The 19,054-nt window shown below is 41.8% G+C and overlaps 1 protein-coding gene across 1 annotated transcript in view; it reads left to right on the plus strand.

Moving 5' to 3' along the window:
- The first annotated feature begins 237 nt into the window (after positions 1 to 237).
- The window catches only part of DNAH6 (dynein axonemal heavy chain 6), a 180,585-nt gene continuing 161,768 nt past the window's right edge, over positions 238 to 19,054 (plus strand). Inside the window, exons 1-11 of the mRNA XM_065405933.1 lie at positions 238 to 294; positions 1,519 to 1,695; positions 2,840 to 3,090; positions 5,052 to 5,319; positions 5,565 to 5,699; positions 5,788 to 5,905; positions 8,295 to 8,439; positions 9,657 to 9,825; positions 10,903 to 11,019; positions 12,090 to 12,290; positions 12,781 to 12,901. Of these exons, the coding sequence (XP_065262005.1) occupies positions 1,648 to 1,695; positions 2,840 to 3,090; positions 5,052 to 5,319; positions 5,565 to 5,699; positions 5,788 to 5,905; positions 8,295 to 8,439; positions 9,657 to 9,825; positions 10,903 to 11,019; positions 12,090 to 12,290; positions 12,781 to 12,901 (1,573 nt within the window). The 5' untranslated portion in view covers positions 238 to 294; positions 1,519 to 1,647. The remainder of the gene's footprint in view (positions 295 to 1,518; positions 1,696 to 2,839; positions 3,091 to 5,051; positions 5,320 to 5,564; positions 5,700 to 5,787; positions 5,906 to 8,294; positions 8,440 to 9,656; positions 9,826 to 10,902; positions 11,020 to 12,089; positions 12,291 to 12,780; positions 12,902 to 19,054) is intronic.

Here is a 19,054-nt window from a genome sequence, read left to right on the forward strand (position 1 = left end):
TCCTTTGTTTTACTTTTAAAATGATGTATGTTTCATTTTTAGGTAACTATGTCTAAGAAGCTGTCGTTGCCTTCTTTAACTACATCATCATCCACTGTAAATGGCAGAAACAATGAATGTACAAGTGCAGAACTTCCTGCTTCGATCACTAATACTAGTAAGCTGAGGGAAAGACTAGTTTGTATGGCTCCAAAACAGATAGCAGGAAATCCTCAAGGTCTTAAATTCATACATAGCACAAAATCGCAAGAAAGAACAAGAAAGAGACAGCAAGCCATAAAACTGGAACCTTTGGTATGTTTAAGAGAAATATGATTTTTAAACTGATCTGTAAATGGGAGCTATTATATTTACAGTATAATAAAATTTTGTCCCATAGTCATTAACTGTAGTAAGATGTATATGCCAATTCTTCTAAAAAACTAGAAATGCAGGGCCAGATCCTCAGCTGATGCAAACTTGTAGCTTAACTGAAGTCACTGGCACTATAGTGATTTACACCAGCTAAGGATCTGGCCTGCAGTTTTTCATATATGTAATATTAAGAAAGAAAGCTGTTGTGCTTCATGTATTAAGTTTTTTTTTTTTAAAGAACATCTTCAACTAATTAAAATGCTGATTAGCAAAGGTATTTTCAGTCCAAGTTTATATGCTGAGAGGAAGAACCAGAACACCAGAAAAACCTGATTTCCACACAGTCCCCATTTGGTGTTGCAGGCAGAGGAACATTGTGACATCATAGGTAACTCTGCCAGTCATCACTCACTCACTCCAGTTCAATTGCATACTTTAACCCCATTGTTTGAGTCAGCAAATGAAACTGCAGGTCAGGACTGAGGTGCTTTGACTGAGTTGGTGGGCACAGGGGGCTCAGGATTGAAATAGCAGGTCTGCTTCCGGTCAGGAGCTCTATAAGTTGAATAGGCATGAAGCTGCAGATTTGTTTCATGGCTCCCTCCACACTATACCTGGCTCAGGCAAGATCATTGACGTTTGCCCAGTCATCAGTTCTAGTTCATCTAAACGGTGCCCATTTGGGGCTGCAGTGAAACTCTTCTGCCTACAGCAGGAAACGGGCAGTCAAGGGGAGAGATGACCAAGACAGGCAGCAGTTTTAGGGTTAGGGTTTAAAGGTATGGTTAGGGATACTGGAGAATATGAATGCTGACTGGCTAAGTTACTTCTCATGTCACAGTGGTACTACTCAGGCTCCTCTGCCTACAGCACCAAATTGATACTGTCAAGGGGAAGTTGTTATTGATATGAAATTGATAAAACAATGAAGAGGAGGAGTGGGTTAGGCGAATTAACAATACATTTTAGCTTTAGTGTCAGTATCCTGTAACATTGCACATTCAGGGATAGAAACTACGTTCCTGCCATTCCTGCCACCTGCCAGCTCAGCAGCGAAGCATGCAACTCTCTGATATAAGACTATGCAATTTTACTTTTGTATTCCTTTCCTTCAAATTAATCATTAACTTCCTCTATTTTTTGTATTGTTTTTCCTCCCCCAAGCCTGTGCTAAAGGTATATCAGCATCATAAACAGCCTGAATACATATATCAAAAGAACAGAGAGCATTTATTAGCTTGTGGATTACTACAGCCTTCTCCCTCAGCAGATAAAAGAAAATGGTCTGCTTCCATGGAACCGATGGCATCCTATGCTCCTTTAGCTGAGCTTCCAGAGCATGTAAGAGAAAAGCAGATATTGAATAGTGACCCTAATCATTAACTGTTATGGACGCCCACTCCTGTACTTCTCATTCTGTTGAAATCAGTGGAGTTTCTGTGTAAGGAAGGAGTGCAGCCTTTTAACATGAGATAATTACATTGGCCCAGGTTGATCCTTTCAGAGAAATCTGTGGGAGATAGCCTCAGGGAGAGTGAGACAAGTTTTCCTTTGAAGGGACTAAGGCCTTGGCTACACTGGCAATTCACAGCGCTGCACTTGCTGCGCTCAGGGGAGTGAAAAAACACCCCCCCTGAGCGCAGCGAGTGCAGCACTGTAAAGCGCCAGTGTAATCAGCGCCTGCAGCGCTGCACGCTCCCTCGCAGCGCTGCAAGCTATTCCCCTCGGAGAGGTGGAGTACTTGCAGCGCTGCGAGAGAGTTCTCGCAGCGCTGGCGGCGCAACTACACTCGCGCTTCACAGCGCTGCCGCGGCAGCGCTGTGAATCCGCGAGTGTAGCCAAGGCCTGAGACCCTATGGAGTTTGAAAAGGTGAAGGCTCCCAACCCCACAGGTCTCCAGGGACGACACCTCTGCTCTTCCCTCCCCCATTCCCTTCCAGAACCTACAAAGATAGGAGCTGCCTGCCTTTAGCCGTGGAAATCTGTCTGACCCACAAGGAGCAGTGTCATGGAGCTTGGCCAGTCCCATGTTATGACTCCACAGCCCTTCATTGTACTTTTGAGATTACTTGAAAACTCAAGAAAGGGTGATCACTTTTGGCCAGTCTTCATCAGGATGAAAAGAACCGGTATATAGAACAGTGCTAGTAAGGTAGAGGCAGCAAACTCTGACGCAGGCTTTAAGAATGAGAAAAAATACTTGTATTTCTTCTGTTCATGGCTTTGCCCTTACAAGCATCTTTATTGAGAGCTATATCCGACAATAGCCTGGATATTCCTTTTCTTAATGGATTGCTTCCTTCTTTTCTTTTCCCCCCAAATTCCTTTCCCTGGGCTCTGATTTTATATTTAAATATTAATTTTGTAATTGCTAATATCCTTGAATTAAGAAAGTTATAAAAGGGCATAAGGATATTTTGCCATGTCTGATGTATTTTTTCTGTAAACTGATATCTAATTTTGCTTTTATTTTAAGGTACAGCAGCAAAGCCCCAGTAAGGTACTAACTCCTACTCCTCCCAAACAGCTCCGTACTGCTCTAAAGCCAAGTGCTTGTAAACCTTCCGCCTCTCCACCTTCTTATGTTTTTAATGAAACAGAAGATGTAATTAAAGCTAACATTACAGATCCTCTGAAAATCATTAAAATAATATGTGAAAACAAAAATCTTGGATTCCTGTACATGACTCCAGCAGTTCCTAAGTCATCCATTAAATACGATACTTTTAATTTGAAGTGAGTTATTTTTTTCAAGCTGTTTATTCAGATTATGCATCAAAACTTATTGTTAAAGTTTATAACGAGCAGTGTTGATGTATTATACATCTACTTTTTAATGTTGGCTAATTGTCTTGTGTTTAATTTTCCCCTTTATATTTTACCATTTAATTATTTAAAAATAGTTGATATTGGAACTGTTACTTTTTAAGAAAATTGCTTAATATTTTTAATATAACTATAATTGGATATAAAAAGAAAGTAGGACTATATTCTTTAGAGGTTATCAATATAGTATGAAGTGTGCTAGATAAAGAGATGAGCACCTGTTTCAGGAGTTTTGTCAAGCACAAGGCCAAGAAGTGCATATCTTAATGACAATCTGGCTGCAGAATATGAGTGATGTATTGGTCCAGATCCTCAGCTGGGGTAAATTGGTATATACCTGCTGAGGATCTAGTCCTTTATCTGGTACCAGTAATATGGTAGATACAAGGAAACCATTAAGGACGAGAACAGCCATCTTGCCACAAATAGTATCTCCTGTTAATCACAGAGAGGGTACTTCCTCCAGTAAAGCTAATAAAGACACCATGAGTTGGAAGAAATTTCAAGAGGTGCCAGATCATCTGACTAAAGGCAGAAAGATTGAGACAAACAAGCAAAAACAGAGTCAGAAGGAGACAGATAAAACAATAGAGGAGAAAGTTGGGTCAAACCACTGTGCTAATGGTAATATTTTAATTTCTGGATTCTTTGGCTCCTTGTGCTAACGTTACTATGGAGTAGGGTGACCAGATGTCCCGATTTTATAGGGACAGTCCCGATGTTTGAGGCTTTTTCTTATATAGAAGCCTATTACCCCCATCCCGATTTTCCACACTTGCTGTCTGGTCACCCTACTATGGAGGCAGGCCACTGTACCTCAGGTGTGATGGGAGAGCTTTATATTACTCTGCAGAAATCCTTTTGGCTGATTTTAAAGAATGCTATTGAAAAACTTGGAAAAGGAGTCATGTGCAGTTCTTCTCAGTAGGATGGTGGCTGTGATGCTGAATCTGAACTGAAACATTGATGGATTGCCCTTTCATACTCTGGTCTGAAACTAAATGATGCTGCAACATCCCTAACCTCTCACCAGAAGTTGGGAATTAAAAAAAACAAAGAACTCACTAACCTGTGTGCTGCCTAGAGAATTGATGCTAAATTAAGCAAACGTTCTAATTCCAGTTTCAGATCACTGAATCCACAGAATTCTGAGCATGTAAGAATGTACTGAACACAATGTCCATGTGACAAAATCATCTTGGGGCCATATCAAAACATGTCCAGACCAATTGGCAACATTTGTGTAACTATTTAGATGCCATACTCACTGCTGACCTAGGTCTTGGACCATCCATCCCATAAATAAATGCATCGTGAGTGTGCGTTGAAAATGTGATGTTACTGTGGCATTCACAATGTTGTAGAGGCCTTTCTGTGAGGAAATGAACGTCTCTTGAGTAATGAGTGAATGATGTTGCACTGTTAGTGGCTAAATGATCATTGGGCTTGGGAAAAGACTAGAGTTAAAGCCAGAGACTACAGAGCTTGCTATCCAGCCAAACCTCTAGGGCATAATTCATCTCCCACTACAGAAGTGGGATTGTGGAGGATGAAATCGACCTCCCTTGTCAGTCTGAAGGCAGGGTACAAGACTGAAGACTAGACGATTTATGGCTACTTTTCCAGGACTCGGTCCTGCAAGGTGTTGAGCATGCTTTTCCAATCCAGAAAAGCACTTTCTTATGTACTTATTTTAAGCATGTGCATAGCCCCATTAAAGTAAAAGGGACTATGCAGTTGATCAAAGTTAAGCTCCCATGCTGATTAGTGATGTCATAAGTGCTGCAGCCTTATGGTTTTTTTATAGATTTTACTGGAGATCAGTGAATTCATTTGTATCCTATTAAAATCAACTTTGCATTTATTTTTAGAATTGTAAACTATGACTGCATCAACAAAAATGACTACTACACCATTAGCCAGAAAGCAGTTATCCACACATGTGATGGAGAAGTTGAATTCATGCAGCTAGATCGCTGGGAGCAGGAATATCTGTATCACAAAACATTTACTAAGATTCCCATATTTGCTATCTTTTGCAAACTGAAGTCATTTACAGAGTGGAGGAAAAATGTCCGTGCCAAGAAAATCAGTGCGTGCCGTAAAGCTTTGCAGGAGAACTTGTTCATCGTTAATGCTGTACGTATTTGCTAATGATGATATTTCTGAAGGAAGCAGAAAGCTAATGTCATTGCTAAAATAGGGATGCGTCCTCTCAAATGGAGTTCTGGCCTAATGTATTTTCAACTAGTAGGAATCCCGTACTGTGTTACCAAACATAAAATCAGATTCTAATGTGATTTCCAAAAAGTCGTAAATCTAAGCCTTTGTTTGGATTTTAATTTGTAAATATCTCTTGATAAACTATTCTTATTATTTGGCAGTCCTTGCGGCCTGCAGTGCTTAATGTTCAAGAAATGTGTTACCGAATCAGTGACATGGGGCTTTGTCGTATTGAGAAAGGTTACACGTACACCCTGGAGGAATTTAGAAGCACTCAGTTCAAACAACTGGATGAGGTGAGCTGTTTTCATTGGTTCCAAGTTTCTGACATGTTCTTTTAGAGATTAGGTTTACATGGTTCTTTATGCATACTATCATTTTCAGGTGGCAAGCCGTCTAGCAGAGTTCAGGGAGCTAGCGAAAGAAGTTGTTAGAAGTGCTTGTCGAACTGCCTTGCTTGAATCTGGATTCACTCCTGATGATTATTTTTATGGACCAGGCAGTGCAGGTATGAAAAGAAACTAAACATTTAGGAAATGACTGCAGGACATGTGGATCTTTACAGTGCATTTTGTCCTATATGCCAGGCCACTGAACTGTTTCTTGAATTAGTCTAGTATTTTCCCCTTAATCTGGTAGGCATGGTGTTACAATTTTGAATATGTATTCTATTGTGGAAAAGGTGCATCTTTTAGGATTCTCTTCTTCCATGTCTATTTATAGTCCATTTGATAATAAATAATGTCTAACAATTCCCATAAGAGGCCACCTCAAAAACTATAATGTTAGCATCCAGCTTTGACTGTTTGGGTTAGACCTCCATAAACAATTGATTCATAGATTCTTATGATTCATAGATTCTAGGACTGGAAGGGACCTCGAGAGGTCATCGAGTCCAGTCCACTGCCCTCATGGTAGGACCAAATACTGTCTAGACCATCCCTGACAGACATTTATCTAACCTACTCTTAAATATCTCTAGAGATGGAGATTCCACAACCTCCCTAGGCAATTTATTCCAGTGTTTAACCACCCTGACAGTTAGGAACTTTTTCCTAATGTCCAACCTAAACCTCCCTTGCTGCAGTTTAAGCCCATTGTTTCTTGTTCTATCCTTAGAGGCTAAGGTGAACAAGTTTTCTCCCTCCTCCATATGACACCCTTTTAGATACCTGAAAACTGCTATCATGTCCCCTCTCAGTCTTCTCTTTTCCAGAACTTGCGTTCTGCTCAAAATGAGGAGGAACACGGGCTCATTCTGATCTCCAGTGGCAGGAAGTTCTATAGCTGAACCTTAACCCGTGAGCCCGAGTCGGCTGACTTTGGCCAGCCACGGCCATGCCACGGGTCTTTTGTTCCAGTGTAAATATACCCTGAGTGCGCTGTACCACTAAAATATGTGCTTAATTGTAGCATATGAGTAGTCCCATTGAAGTCAATAGGGCTACGGACATGCTTAAATACTTTACTGGATTGGGGCCTAAATCAAGAAGAGAACCGTAACAATCAGTCATATACATATTTTCCAATTTGACCTCCATTAGATCCCAGTATGTAAACTGATAAAGTTGCACTCAGGATTTTATTAATAGGCTCATAAGTTTTAAACCCAAATGTGTGAGTAATTTTTTAAAAAGCAAAAACTATTTTAAAAGGACTACTTGTTTAAATGCTATGCATATTGCCAAAACCTCAGCTGATGCAAATCAGTGTAGCTCCATTGGCTTCCACAGCATTATACTGGTTTACACCAGTTAAGGATCTTGCCCATACTGTAAAATATTTTTTGTAAAAAAATTTTGTTTACTTGTCTATAATGTATATATTTTAAATTATTTAATTAGAAAAGAATAAGAAGTCTGAAGTACTTGTTGAAATGCTCTCCATTTGCTGCTGCTGACATTGCTACTTCAGGATGTTTAAGGGATGTTCTTTGGCTTGTTACTGTAAGATTTTAAATTTAGTGGTGGGGTATGGCAGCTGATTGGATCTACTTGCTATCTTCTGCTCCTCATTACTTCTGGAGTTGCTTGGGCCCAGTTGTCATAGAGCTACCCAGAAATCTGCAGTGTACATTTAAATATTTATGTTCGCTATACCTTGTTTGTGTTACCTAAACTGACGGAACTGGGGGAGAAATACAGGTTTCCAGAAGCCAGTGTAGATGTCTTTGGCCTCTAAAGAGTCATTTGAGATCCATGTGGATATTTGAGGATCTACAGCAGGGGTTCTCAATCTTTTTCTTTCTGAGTCTCCCCCCTCTCTCCCCCCTCACATGCTATAAAAACTCCACAGCCCACCTGTGGCACAACAACTGGTTTTCTGCATATAAAAGCCAGGGCCCTTGTTAAGGGGTAGCAAGCAGGGCAATTGTCCGGGGCCCCACACCACAGGGGGCACCACAAAGCTAAATTGCTCAGGCTTCTGCTTCAGTCCGAGGTTGAAGGGCTCAGGAATCTGGGCTTCAACTCCGTGCGGTGCGGCTTCAGCTATCTGTCCTGGGCCCCAGCGAGTCTAACGCTGGTCCTGCTTGGCAGCCCCCCTGAAACCTGCTCGCAGTCCCCCAGAGGGCCCCGGACCCATGGTTGAGAACCACTGATCTACAGGATTTGGGAATTGAGCTCTCTGCTTTCTCTGCAGGGGTTGGGATGAAGTGGGGATTTCCTATGAACCCTTCCATCAGAGAATTTCTGCGCAGTTTCCCTGGTGGAGTTTCTTGGGTACTGTGCTGTATTTTTCCTTCCCCCGCCCCCCAAAATGCCCTTTGCTTTTGACTCAACTCAGACTGAATTGTTTTAGTGATAGTTTTATGTAACTGTAGAATTTTCAGTTACACATGTTGTTGTACTTGCAATATTTCCATTAACTTGTTTCCATTAACTTCCATACAGAACAGGTAACTATGGTAACTGGATTAGCTGCTTCAAGTCTCCTTGTTATTCCTCATTATGAAAGAGAATTTTATGGAGAAACAGCTGAGAAAATGACCTACACAGAACAGGCCAACAAAAGGTCTCATTGTAGAAGGTTAACATGGTTAGTGTCTGGTGTTTGTAGCAAAAGTTGTTCTTATGCTTTCTTCTCACATAATCTCATAATAGTTAAAATTATACAATGCAGTGTTCCTTACAAACAATGCATTAGTATATGTTGGACTGATCATAAGCAAATAATAACTGCATACCAGATCAAGTCTATCAGTTCTTCTATGGAAGGACCAAGTATCAAATGCTTCAGTGCATGTTGTTGGTGCTTAATAAATAACATCTCAAATAATATAATCATAAGAGCCAGATTTAAAAAAAAGGCAAAAAACCTCACAAGGCACCCAGCCAGTATTGCAGTGCTGTAAATAGGATGGGGAGTGAAAATCTGTCCTGATTCCTACAGGCAATCATCTTAGGTTTCACTTTTACAATCAAATTCTAGAGTTGCCTGACAAAACTATCAGTTTTTGTAAATGCCACTTTTAGCATTTATGTCAGTGCTGTTCGGTGACTCAGCTAATAAGGGGTGATCCTTGAGAAAAAGTTAAGATGTCTTAAGAAGTTAATAAAAAGCCCAGTTATACTGCCTGACTTTGAGAGATTCCTATTTTTTGGTATGGCAGAACATCCCTGCAGTTGAGGCTCTGTTGCTGAATTCACATAATAAAATTTGTTTCTTGAAGTAACATTCCATTTTTCTAGATGAAACCAAGTTATCACTTATGTAAATACTGCTGGACCAGATTTGCCAGTACATTCCATCAGCTTTCCGCTAGTGTGGCGATACAAAACCTAAACCCAGAGCAGCACAAAACAGCTCCAATGCACTGGTGAATCTGGCTCACTCGTCTTTGTCATAAGCTGTTTCGAGTTTGATATGAAATGTGAAGTAATTCAGAGTTTGGTCTATTATTTGTTCTGAAAGTCTATCACAAAACCATCTCTCAAAGTTCTTTTCTTCTGTATATTTATGCATGCTGTGCATATTAGAGTAAAGATTTTTCTGCTTTCTGTTGGAGAATTGTTGGCCCAAATCCTGAAATCCTTACTCATTTTTTACTCTGTCTTTACACAGGCAAAAAAGTTCCAGTAAGGTTAATAGGAATTTTGCCTGAGTAAGGAATGAGTGAGGATTTTAGGAATCAGCTCTTTGAAAGTATAATATACAGTACACTTTTCCATAAAAATCAAACGCTCTTATCACAGAGACTTGTGGTATTCACAGAAAGTGACAAAGTATTGCGCTTCCTTCTTCTGTCCCTCAAGCTTTATCCGTCTTGCTGACTACCTAATAGTGAACACTATGCATGTCCTGGCAGTAAAATCAGTCACTACTCTTTTGAACTACCTTTCTGATAAATTGAAAAGGACACCTGCTGCAGATGTCATACAGAAGTGGAATACAGAGGAAAAAATTGAAGTCTCTGAAAAAAAGGTAATTGTGTTTCAATGAAAACTGAGGCCAAGTTTTTTAAAAATGAGTGCATAAGATCCCTTTAGTCCATAATGAGGCATATAAATAAATGGCGTGATTTCAAAAGTGCTGAGTACTCAGCAAGACCAATGACTGCAATCTTAGCCTACATGTAGCATAGTTTTCTGTTTATAGGTTGGTTTAAAAATGAAGCTTAGAGGAAATTTTTGTTAGGAAAGTTTAAATTCTTGCATTATTCTCATTAATAGGTGAATCTATGCTGATTATCATTTTCTTAGAAAGAGCTTCAACTTCCATTGTCCTGCAAAAGTTACTGTTAGTAAAGTAGTGCACTGTTACGTGTAATCTATGGCTGCTATAGTATTTACTGTGCAGTAAAGAAACAAAAATTACACGTTTGTAATCCTACTTTCCCTCCCCATCCCATTTGCAAGCAATATGTGCCAAATTGGCCTTTGCAAAGAAACTTATATTTAAATTCCTAGAACTGGAAAAATTCCTGTATATCTGAATTGAGATCTCAGACTTTAAATGGGATTTCTCTTCTTCCAGACTTTTTCTTTAGTGCCCCGTTTACCCTTTAATATATTCACAAATTCTCGGCCTTTGATATGGTACCAAGGGGCAAAAGCATGCACTTACATGTATATATGGAGGCAAATTTCTGATCTGTAGCAAGGGGTGCAAAAATTGCTGCTATCTGACAAGGGCTTGATTCTGATCTTGCTTACCACAGTTTTACATTGATGTAATTCTATTGACTTTGACAGAGTTAATCTTTATTTATACCCAATTTAATTGAGATCAGAAGAATCTGTCTTTGCAAGTTTGTTCACAAAGAGTTTAAGGCCTGGTTTGGCTCCCGTTGAAGTAATGGAAATTTTGCCTTTGATTTCAGTGAATCCAGGATTGGCCCCTGACATTTATTTGTTTTATCAGACTTTTTCATTCTTCTTTTGTTTGCTTAAAAGAAATGTGCAGGGTCATAGAGAAAAAGTTATGTTTATTTTTCAACCAAGATTTTTAAAAATTTCCTGATCTTTTGAAATTTGTATTGTTTTGGTTTCATTGTTTCAGGCTGTGTCAGGGACTGCAGGGCAGGATGAAGAAGAATCATTTCTGCCCATGTTTCTTACAGAGTTAATTTTGGAGATCCATGCATTGTTGTTTGCACCATCTTTGGATGACTTCCAGGTCTGTTGTAAGAAAGTATCAATTTATCTTTTCTTTGCATGTTTTAATCAGTTTCACTGAACAGAAATGTCAGGATTGTGGGCCAGATTCACTGGTATGCCCTGCTTGTTTTTATGGAGTCCAGAGACACAAAGCAGCTGCAAATCTTGTTTTGCTGCCTGGTCACTAGAGTGGTGCAAAATAGCTATAGCATCCTAGTGAATCCATCCCTGTATGTTTGGGATCCACAGCTCTCTCGCTATGAAAATGGAACTGATTATGTGCTTTGGATCTCAAAGATACCTGTATGCATTAGGGATTCATCCCACACTCACAGGTGACATCTCACATTTGTACATACTCTCTACCTGATTGTCTCCCCCTGCTGCCCTTTGGAATACAGACCGCTGCCTAATACAGTAGCCACTCAGGGTATGTCTACACTGCAGCTGGGAGTGAGCCTCCCAGCCCAGGTAGACAAACGTGGGCTTGTGGAGCTCACAATAGTGCACTAAAAAAGAGCTGTGTGAACACTGCAGCACTGGCAGAGGCTTGGATCCCGTGGGTAGGATGGGCTTGAACTTGGGTGGCTAGCCCAGGTCTCTGCAAGTGCCTCAACCTGCACATAGCTATTTTTAATGCAGTAGCACAAGCCGGCTACTGCATTAAACTGTCTACTGGGCTAACTGAGTCCGCATAGCTTTCGTCAGCTCTTCCTCCACATCCAATGGTGCAACAGTGATATTCTGCATCAGCTGTCGGTGGGAACAAGCTCTTCTCTACAAGCAGAGTGTCTTCTGGCTCCTACTGTATCTTTTGTAGTGGGGAATGATGGTTTCCTCTGGGTTCTCCCTGTTTGCTCTTCCTATGAGGCTCCATCTAGTATCTTATCTGGCAAGAGCAGTGTTTAGCAGGTTGCCTCTCCACTACTCCCCATTCCTGCTGGTCTGGAAGTGAGACATATTGATAGTCTTCCGTAGACCTTTGCATACATATGAATGCACTATATTTTGGAAATGTTTCACACCTAATTTGTTTCACAATTCAGAAGGATTCAAAGGGTGTTAATGATGTTTTCTGTTGTCTAACAGGAAGGTATTGCAGATATTATTAATCAGTTTCAGGCAACTGTGTTGTCTGTTGCTAATCTTGTACCTGATCAATACTTTGATGCCTTTACTCGTCCTGTTATTAATAACAAAATTGAAGAAAAGACTTGTGGTGAAGGACCAAGTTTATCAACCATGTTTAAAGATGATAAGCATTTGCAAGCTATCATCCAGCAAATAAAGGTATCAAACAGTTTCAATTTCAGATTTGATTTTTTTTGTTAAACATTAATTAATCAATACCACTGTGTGCCAAGTCTCTTCTGAAGGTACTGCCCCTAGGGATGGCTAAGGCTGATACAACAGGACCGTTTGCATGCCTATCCAATCTTTGCTGAAACTGGGCTAATAGACACCAGTTATGTTCATGGGCACCTGTCCACAAGGAAATGGACTGACACTACCAAATATTTTCAACCAGGTCACCAAACTGACCTTAGATGGCAATGAATTTGATTCACCATTGATCTGAGTTAGATGCAGACTGGCGACCTAGAGATAAAAGACCACTATTCCATTACCAATCCACTGAACCTTACAGTTCCTCCAGAAATTTTCTTTTAAAGTACCAAAAAAGAAGAGTCAATGTATCATGTAGAATTGTTTTCATTTCTTCTATTAGTTTGCTCCAAGCAAATTCTTATGTACAATGACTTTTTTGTGTAACATTTAGGAAACTGTGTATTCAGCATTTGAAGCAGCCAACTTATATGCAGACACTTTTGAACAGTTTCGGTTATTTTTCAAAGAAAATGAAAGTCTTGATTTGGAAGCTCTGAAGCAGCAGGAACATGGTGAGTTGTCTTTTTCTCTAATTTTTAATGAAGATTCTTGCAGATAGTAACATTTCATTGTTTGTTTTCTGTGTTATTGCAGCAAATATCTGTGGTATTTACTCTTGATTTGGTTAGAAATGTTCTCTAAACCAATTTCCAGCGGAGTAGTGCATTAGTCATGGGTTCAAATATTTATTTACTCTCACACAAAATAATCCGTGACTATGTGTGCACACAAGATAACAATGGAATGAACTCCATTTGTATCTGCAACAGTGGAAAAAGCTGTACTTGAGCCCCGATCCTGCAACTGGATCTGCACAGGTGGCCTCTGTGGAATCCTTTTTAAGTCAGTGCTGTTCCATGCAGGGGTCTGTGTGCATCTGATTGTGGGATCTGACCCTTAGTTTGCACCTTTTGACTTCTTATCTGTTCTGCCAGGACTACTCTGAATATCGATAGGCACAAAGCTGTTTTTACTCCGCTCCCATTTTCTTCTCTGCTCTTCTGTGCCAGCAGTGAAAGGGGTTGTCAGGGATAGGCACATATGAGCCCCTCTGAATTTTGAATTCTTTCTCAAGTGATTGTCTACATGCATTCCACTGATAGTGAGCATGCACCCCATGCATTGTGAGATCAGCTTCTTTTGGCCAACAGTGGGCCCCTTGCCATCTTTGTGCCTCCTGTAGTAGGGTCCTTGGTGGGCTGGGTGGCCTAGGGTTAGGGTCCACTCAGTCATGGGATAGTGGTAGGCGAGCGTGGGCCCATCCACACCACCTGACTCTGACCCAGGGCCCTAGGAGTGTCAGCAGCATTGACCCCTGGAGCGGGGAGTGGAGCTTCTGAGTTACCCTCCCTGGGTCACTTCCTACCACTGCTCCTTCTGCTTCTGGTCCCAAATAAAGAAAAATCAAAAGGAAACCAAACCATCAGCCCCAACTGGGCTCAGCATACAGTCCTGGTGCTTCAGGGAGGCATCTCTAGCCCCTTTTGGCAGGAAGCTGCAGGGTAGGTCTGTACTCCTCCCCAACCTCCCACCTTGTGAGACAGTTGCTCCCTTTTCAACCCTGCCTCCAGTTGGAGCATGCGCTGCAGGATTGGAGGGGCAGGGCTAGATGGGCCCAGTACTGTCCTTTAACGCCTCCCATCCGAGTGTGTTGTGTGTATACCCCATCACGCACAACAAGGCATAAAGTGCTAAGTGGGCCAAACCATCCTTCAGTTCCTTGTTACCACCTTTGGCAGTCAGATGAACACCTGCAGTGTCCTCCTGCTTCTCTGCTCCTCACTAGCATTTGTTAGGCTAGGCCTACACTAAGGGCGGGAGGGGGGTGTCGACCTAAGATACGCAACTTCAGCTACGCGAATAGCGTAGCGGAAGTTGCGTATTTTAGGTCGACTTACCTGGCTGTGAGGATGGCGGCGAGTCGACCGCTGCCGCTCCCCCGTCGACTCCGGTCCGCCTCTCGCTGCGGTGGAGTTCCAGAGTCGACGGCAGAGCGATCAGGGATCGATTTTATCGCGTCTACACTAGACGCGATAAATCGATCCCCGATAGATCGATCACTACCCGCCGATCCGGCTGGTAGTGAAGACGTGCCCTTAGTAGGTAATCTTATTCCTTAGTTAGTTGTTACTTCATACAGTTAGTTCTTTGCCTGTTAGCTATAAAACTTTGTATATAGAAAAAATAAATATGTCTTAGTTAGTTTAAAGGGCAGGTCTACATGGGGGGGAGGGGGAAAACCAGCAGTAGCTCGTGCACACTGGCTACTTGCACCAGCTGCCTGCATGGACGCTTGTACTTCACATGAAAAGTGTCTTTGTGCACAGTGGCTTGATGCACTTTGGGCGTGTGTTAAACTAAACTGCCCAAGAGCACTCTTAATGCACATTAGGAATGTTTGTATGGGGTGTTAGTGCAGAGTAGCTAGTGTGCTTTTAATTGGCACCCTAGCTTACTGCACACTAATTTCCCCATGTAGACAAGCCCTTAGTCTTTAAACTAGACAACCCCCAGCCCTGTTCAGGGGCTCTAGCAAAATGGCAGAAGTGAAATCTATGGGTTCAAAACCTTCCCCTTGTGCAGAGCTTCAGTGCCACTTAATGATGGGAACACTTGGTGGTGCCTATTTTGCCTACAGGAAGACATTCCACATTTCACTCCTCCAAGTATACTCAGAAAACTTGTTTCTCTCCCAGTGCTCAAGGCAAGCCTCCTTGGACACTGAGAACAAGGATGTAGCTAGACCACAGTCCTCTGGTTAGCTCCTCGGACCCTCTCTGGGAGTAACTGTTGAGCTGAAATTCCACCCTGAGTTCTTGGCCTACATCAACTAAGGAGACCCCAGTCACCTGCCTCCATTCTGGTGCTGACGTCCTCTGACAAACGCAGAAAGGAGCACTGTTCCAAAGACAGGCCAGGGTACAGGGCCCCTTCTCTGGTGCACCAGACTTCTGACTCATCTCAGGCTCAACCATTCAAGGGCAACCATTCAAGGGGGAGGGAGAGCTCAGTGGTTTGAGCATTGGCCTGCTAAACCCAGGGTTGTGAGTTCAATCCTTGAGGGGGGCCACTTAGGGATCTGGGGCAAAATCAGTACTTGGTCCTGCTAGTGAAGGCAGGGGCTGGACTCAATGACCTTCAAGGTCCCTTCCAGTTCTAGGAGATAGGATATCTCCATTAATTTTTTTTTTTTTTTTTTAAACGTGAAAAGGGCCCCTCTGGCACTAAGTACTGGATACTAAGAGAGTTACAGCAGTATACACTAAGCCTACAGATCGCGTTTCTCTCAGTACCTGTTCTTCAGCCCCAACCTCAATACCCCGCATCTCGGTACCGAGAGCACTTCCATACTGGTCGCCTTGGAACCATGTTCCATATTACCCAGTGCATCAGTACCTGCTGTCTTGGTTCCCAGAGCTTATACAGTAATGAGAGATTTAACTGTGGGCCTTGTACCAGAGGTTGAGGGTGATGATATCTAAGCAACCATCTTCTGAGCTGTTGGTAGAGCCAGTAAAGGAAGTATCTCCAGTACCAATTTCATCCCTTCAGGGGTAATCATGATTGTACAGCCCTCCTCCTCATCCCTGTCTGGACATAATAGAGAGTCAATTCCTATTCACCCTCCTTACCCCGCTTTGTAGCAGAATTGAGGTCAGGAGGGGACTCTAGGGAGGGTTCTATAAGGGACAATAGGAATTGACCTGGACTCACAGTGCATATCCCTCCTTGTACCCTCCTATACGTTCCCTATTCCAGTACTCGTATCCCAATCCTAGCCCTACTGCATGCCCTGTAGTGTGCAGTGTGTTCACACAAGTGTGCATCATCTGCCCCTTCCACAGTTCCTCTCCCCAAAGAAGCAATATAGACTATCCCAGGTAGGTCAACTAGTGCAATCTCAGATCCTGGAAAGGCAGGAGGAGGAAAGCAAAGAAGAGTATTGAATGCAAGGGGAAGCACAACTGGTCCCCATGGCAATCTGCTCATTCTTCACTGATGAGACAGTAAATTCATCTGCGCTTGCCATAGTGGATAATTTTAAGGTGTCTCAGGACCTCATCAAATGCATTACAGAGACACTGGATATACCACTAAAAGTGGTGCAGGAGAAATCTCACAAGCTCCTGGAAATCTTGCAGCCTTCCATGCCAATAAACGAAGGACCGTTAAAGCCTGCAAAGGACCTATAGCATACACCAGCATCAATACTGACCACATCCAAGTGAGAAGACAGAAGGTACCAAGTCTCTTCCATAGGATTTTTAAATACCTTTATTCCCAGCTGCACTGGGATCAGTTGTAGTAGTTGCACTACAGAAAATGTCAAAAAACCAGGGACCTCCCAAATTCACACCTAGAAAGAAGGGCCGGAAGAAACTCAGCCTCTTCAATTGCAAATTCGTCTGTCATCCTCCCTGGCTTATTACCAAGTATTCCCTCAGTTCCGAGTATGATTACATGAACTGGGATAAGCTGTCTCAGTTTGTGGACAAGCGACCACAGGACTACTGAGGAGAACAAAACCCATCACGATTGAGGGACAGCTGATGGCTCACACTTTCCTGCAAGCTGCAGTGGATGTATCTGATGCTGCAACATGTATTATGGTCACATAAGTGGCAATAAGAAGGTCTTCCTAGCTCCTGTCCCTGTCCAGGGATGTCAAAACTATAATCAAAGCCCTTCTTTTTGAGTGTAATGAACGTTTTAATTCTAAAATGGACAAAGTCCTCCATTCATAAAAGGAGCCAGGGTGACTCTGTATGGTTGGATCTGTGTGTTCCTGTCCCAAGAGAGGAAGCAAAAAGACAACAAACTTATTTCAGGCAGCATCCCTCTGCCCAGTATCATTACCAAGCCCAGAAGCCCTCAGAGCCACTGAGAAAGAAGAAGAGGTTCCAGTGATGACAGCCCTGAGCCATCCGCTGCTGCACAGTCTGGACACACACTAGACAGAGGCTGGAGAGAGAATCTGCTGGACACTTGCCCACCCAACAACTGTGAGAGTGCCTTGCTGCCTTCTGCTGGATTTAAAAAAATCTTCACTGTTCAACAGCGATGTCACGAGAGGGGAAAGTATGAGAAAACTACCGTGTCTTTAAAAATTACTTTAGCCTTCTCTGGGACCACAAGCACTAATAGCCATACAATTAGGATTAAGCCTATTATTACATGGTGTCACTACAGCCAAGAGTTAAGGTTGTGTCCTTAGGTTAAAGGTGCCTGAACTGTGCCTTTCCATTCCTCAATGTGCCAATTTCTTTGAAGTTTAACCTTAACTCCGAATTTCCTAGTTTTTGTAATGTTTGGGTTTTTTTGTGATAATTATAACATCCCTATAATGTGTGTTACCCTAAAATACTTCTATGTGATCTCAACTTTAACTCCAAGTTAGTGTGGTTCTTTGTCTGAGAATAATAATAAATAATAAGACAGTTAAGGCAAAGAAAGAAATGGAAGTTTCACATCTATCCTTGAGAGACACTCAGTGGTCTAATGCAGTGGTTCTCACCCAGGGATACATGTACCCTTGGGGGTACTCAGAGATCTTCCAGGGGGGATATCAACCCATCTAGAGATTTGCCTAGTTTTACAACAGGCTACATAAAAAGAACTAACGAAGTCCGTACAAACTAAAATTTCATACAGACAATGACTTGTTTATACTGCTCTATATACTATACACTGAAATGTAAGTACAATATTTATATTCCAATTGATTTATTTTATAACTATATAGTAAAAATGAGAAAGTCAGCCACTTGTCAGTAACAGTGTTCTGTGACACTTCTGTATTTTTATATCTGATTTTATAAGCAAGTAGTTTTTAAGTGAGGTAAAACTTGGGGGTATGCACAACAAATCAGACTCCTGAAAGGGGTACAGTAGTCTGGAAAGGTTGAGAGCCACTGATCTAATGCCTTAAAATCCTTCCAACATCCAGACCTCAAAAGGATCCATCTACCCAGGATGCATGCTCTTCTGATGTTTCAAGCTGACATTTGTGGTTTCAGAAGTGTTGATGCCAAAAGGAGCTCTGATACAGTACTGTCTCATAGAGCGGTGGCCCTGGTGTACAGTCAGATAGTGCTTTGGCATTTTGAGTATTTCAGTGTTTCTCCGGAGTGCTAGGCAGGTACTGATGTTTACCTGCACCATGCAAGGGCCACTGCCTCCAGCAACAGCGCACCTTTGTCCCTCCAGTAGATGGTTTCTTCCCTCGGCCCTGGCACAGCCTCTCCCTACCCACTGCCCTTTCATAAACCAGAGTAGGTCCCCATTCCCTTTATGTTTATTTACTCAGTGAGGACAAGTGTCATGCCTTTAAAAAGAAAAAGTTAATCAAACTTTATAGAACTTAAATTTCAAAAGGCTTGGTTTTAGCTTTGGGCGAAGGTTGTTTTATCCAAATTGAATGGTCTGTGTCTATCTCTTAAAACTGAACCTTAGAGTTGAAACACTGACACATAGCTCTGTCTGTAGTTTCAGTACATTGTTCTATTGAATAGCAGATGTTTGCATTGGTTTCTGTTTAGATGATCAGAGTTCTAGATACGTTTTGTTCTGTTTACAACTCTGTAATACAATTGTGCATACACTTTTGATAAAGCATTTTTCAGACAAAGTGTCAGTTATTATTTTTAGTTTGACACTGTCATTAT

This window comes from Emys orbicularis, chromosome 6 (genome assembly GCF_028017835.1).
Source record: "Emys orbicularis isolate rEmyOrb1 chromosome 6, rEmyOrb1.hap1, whole genome shotgun sequence".
Classification (NCBI taxonomy): domain Eukaryota; kingdom Metazoa; phylum Chordata; order Testudines; family Emydidae; genus Emys; species Emys orbicularis.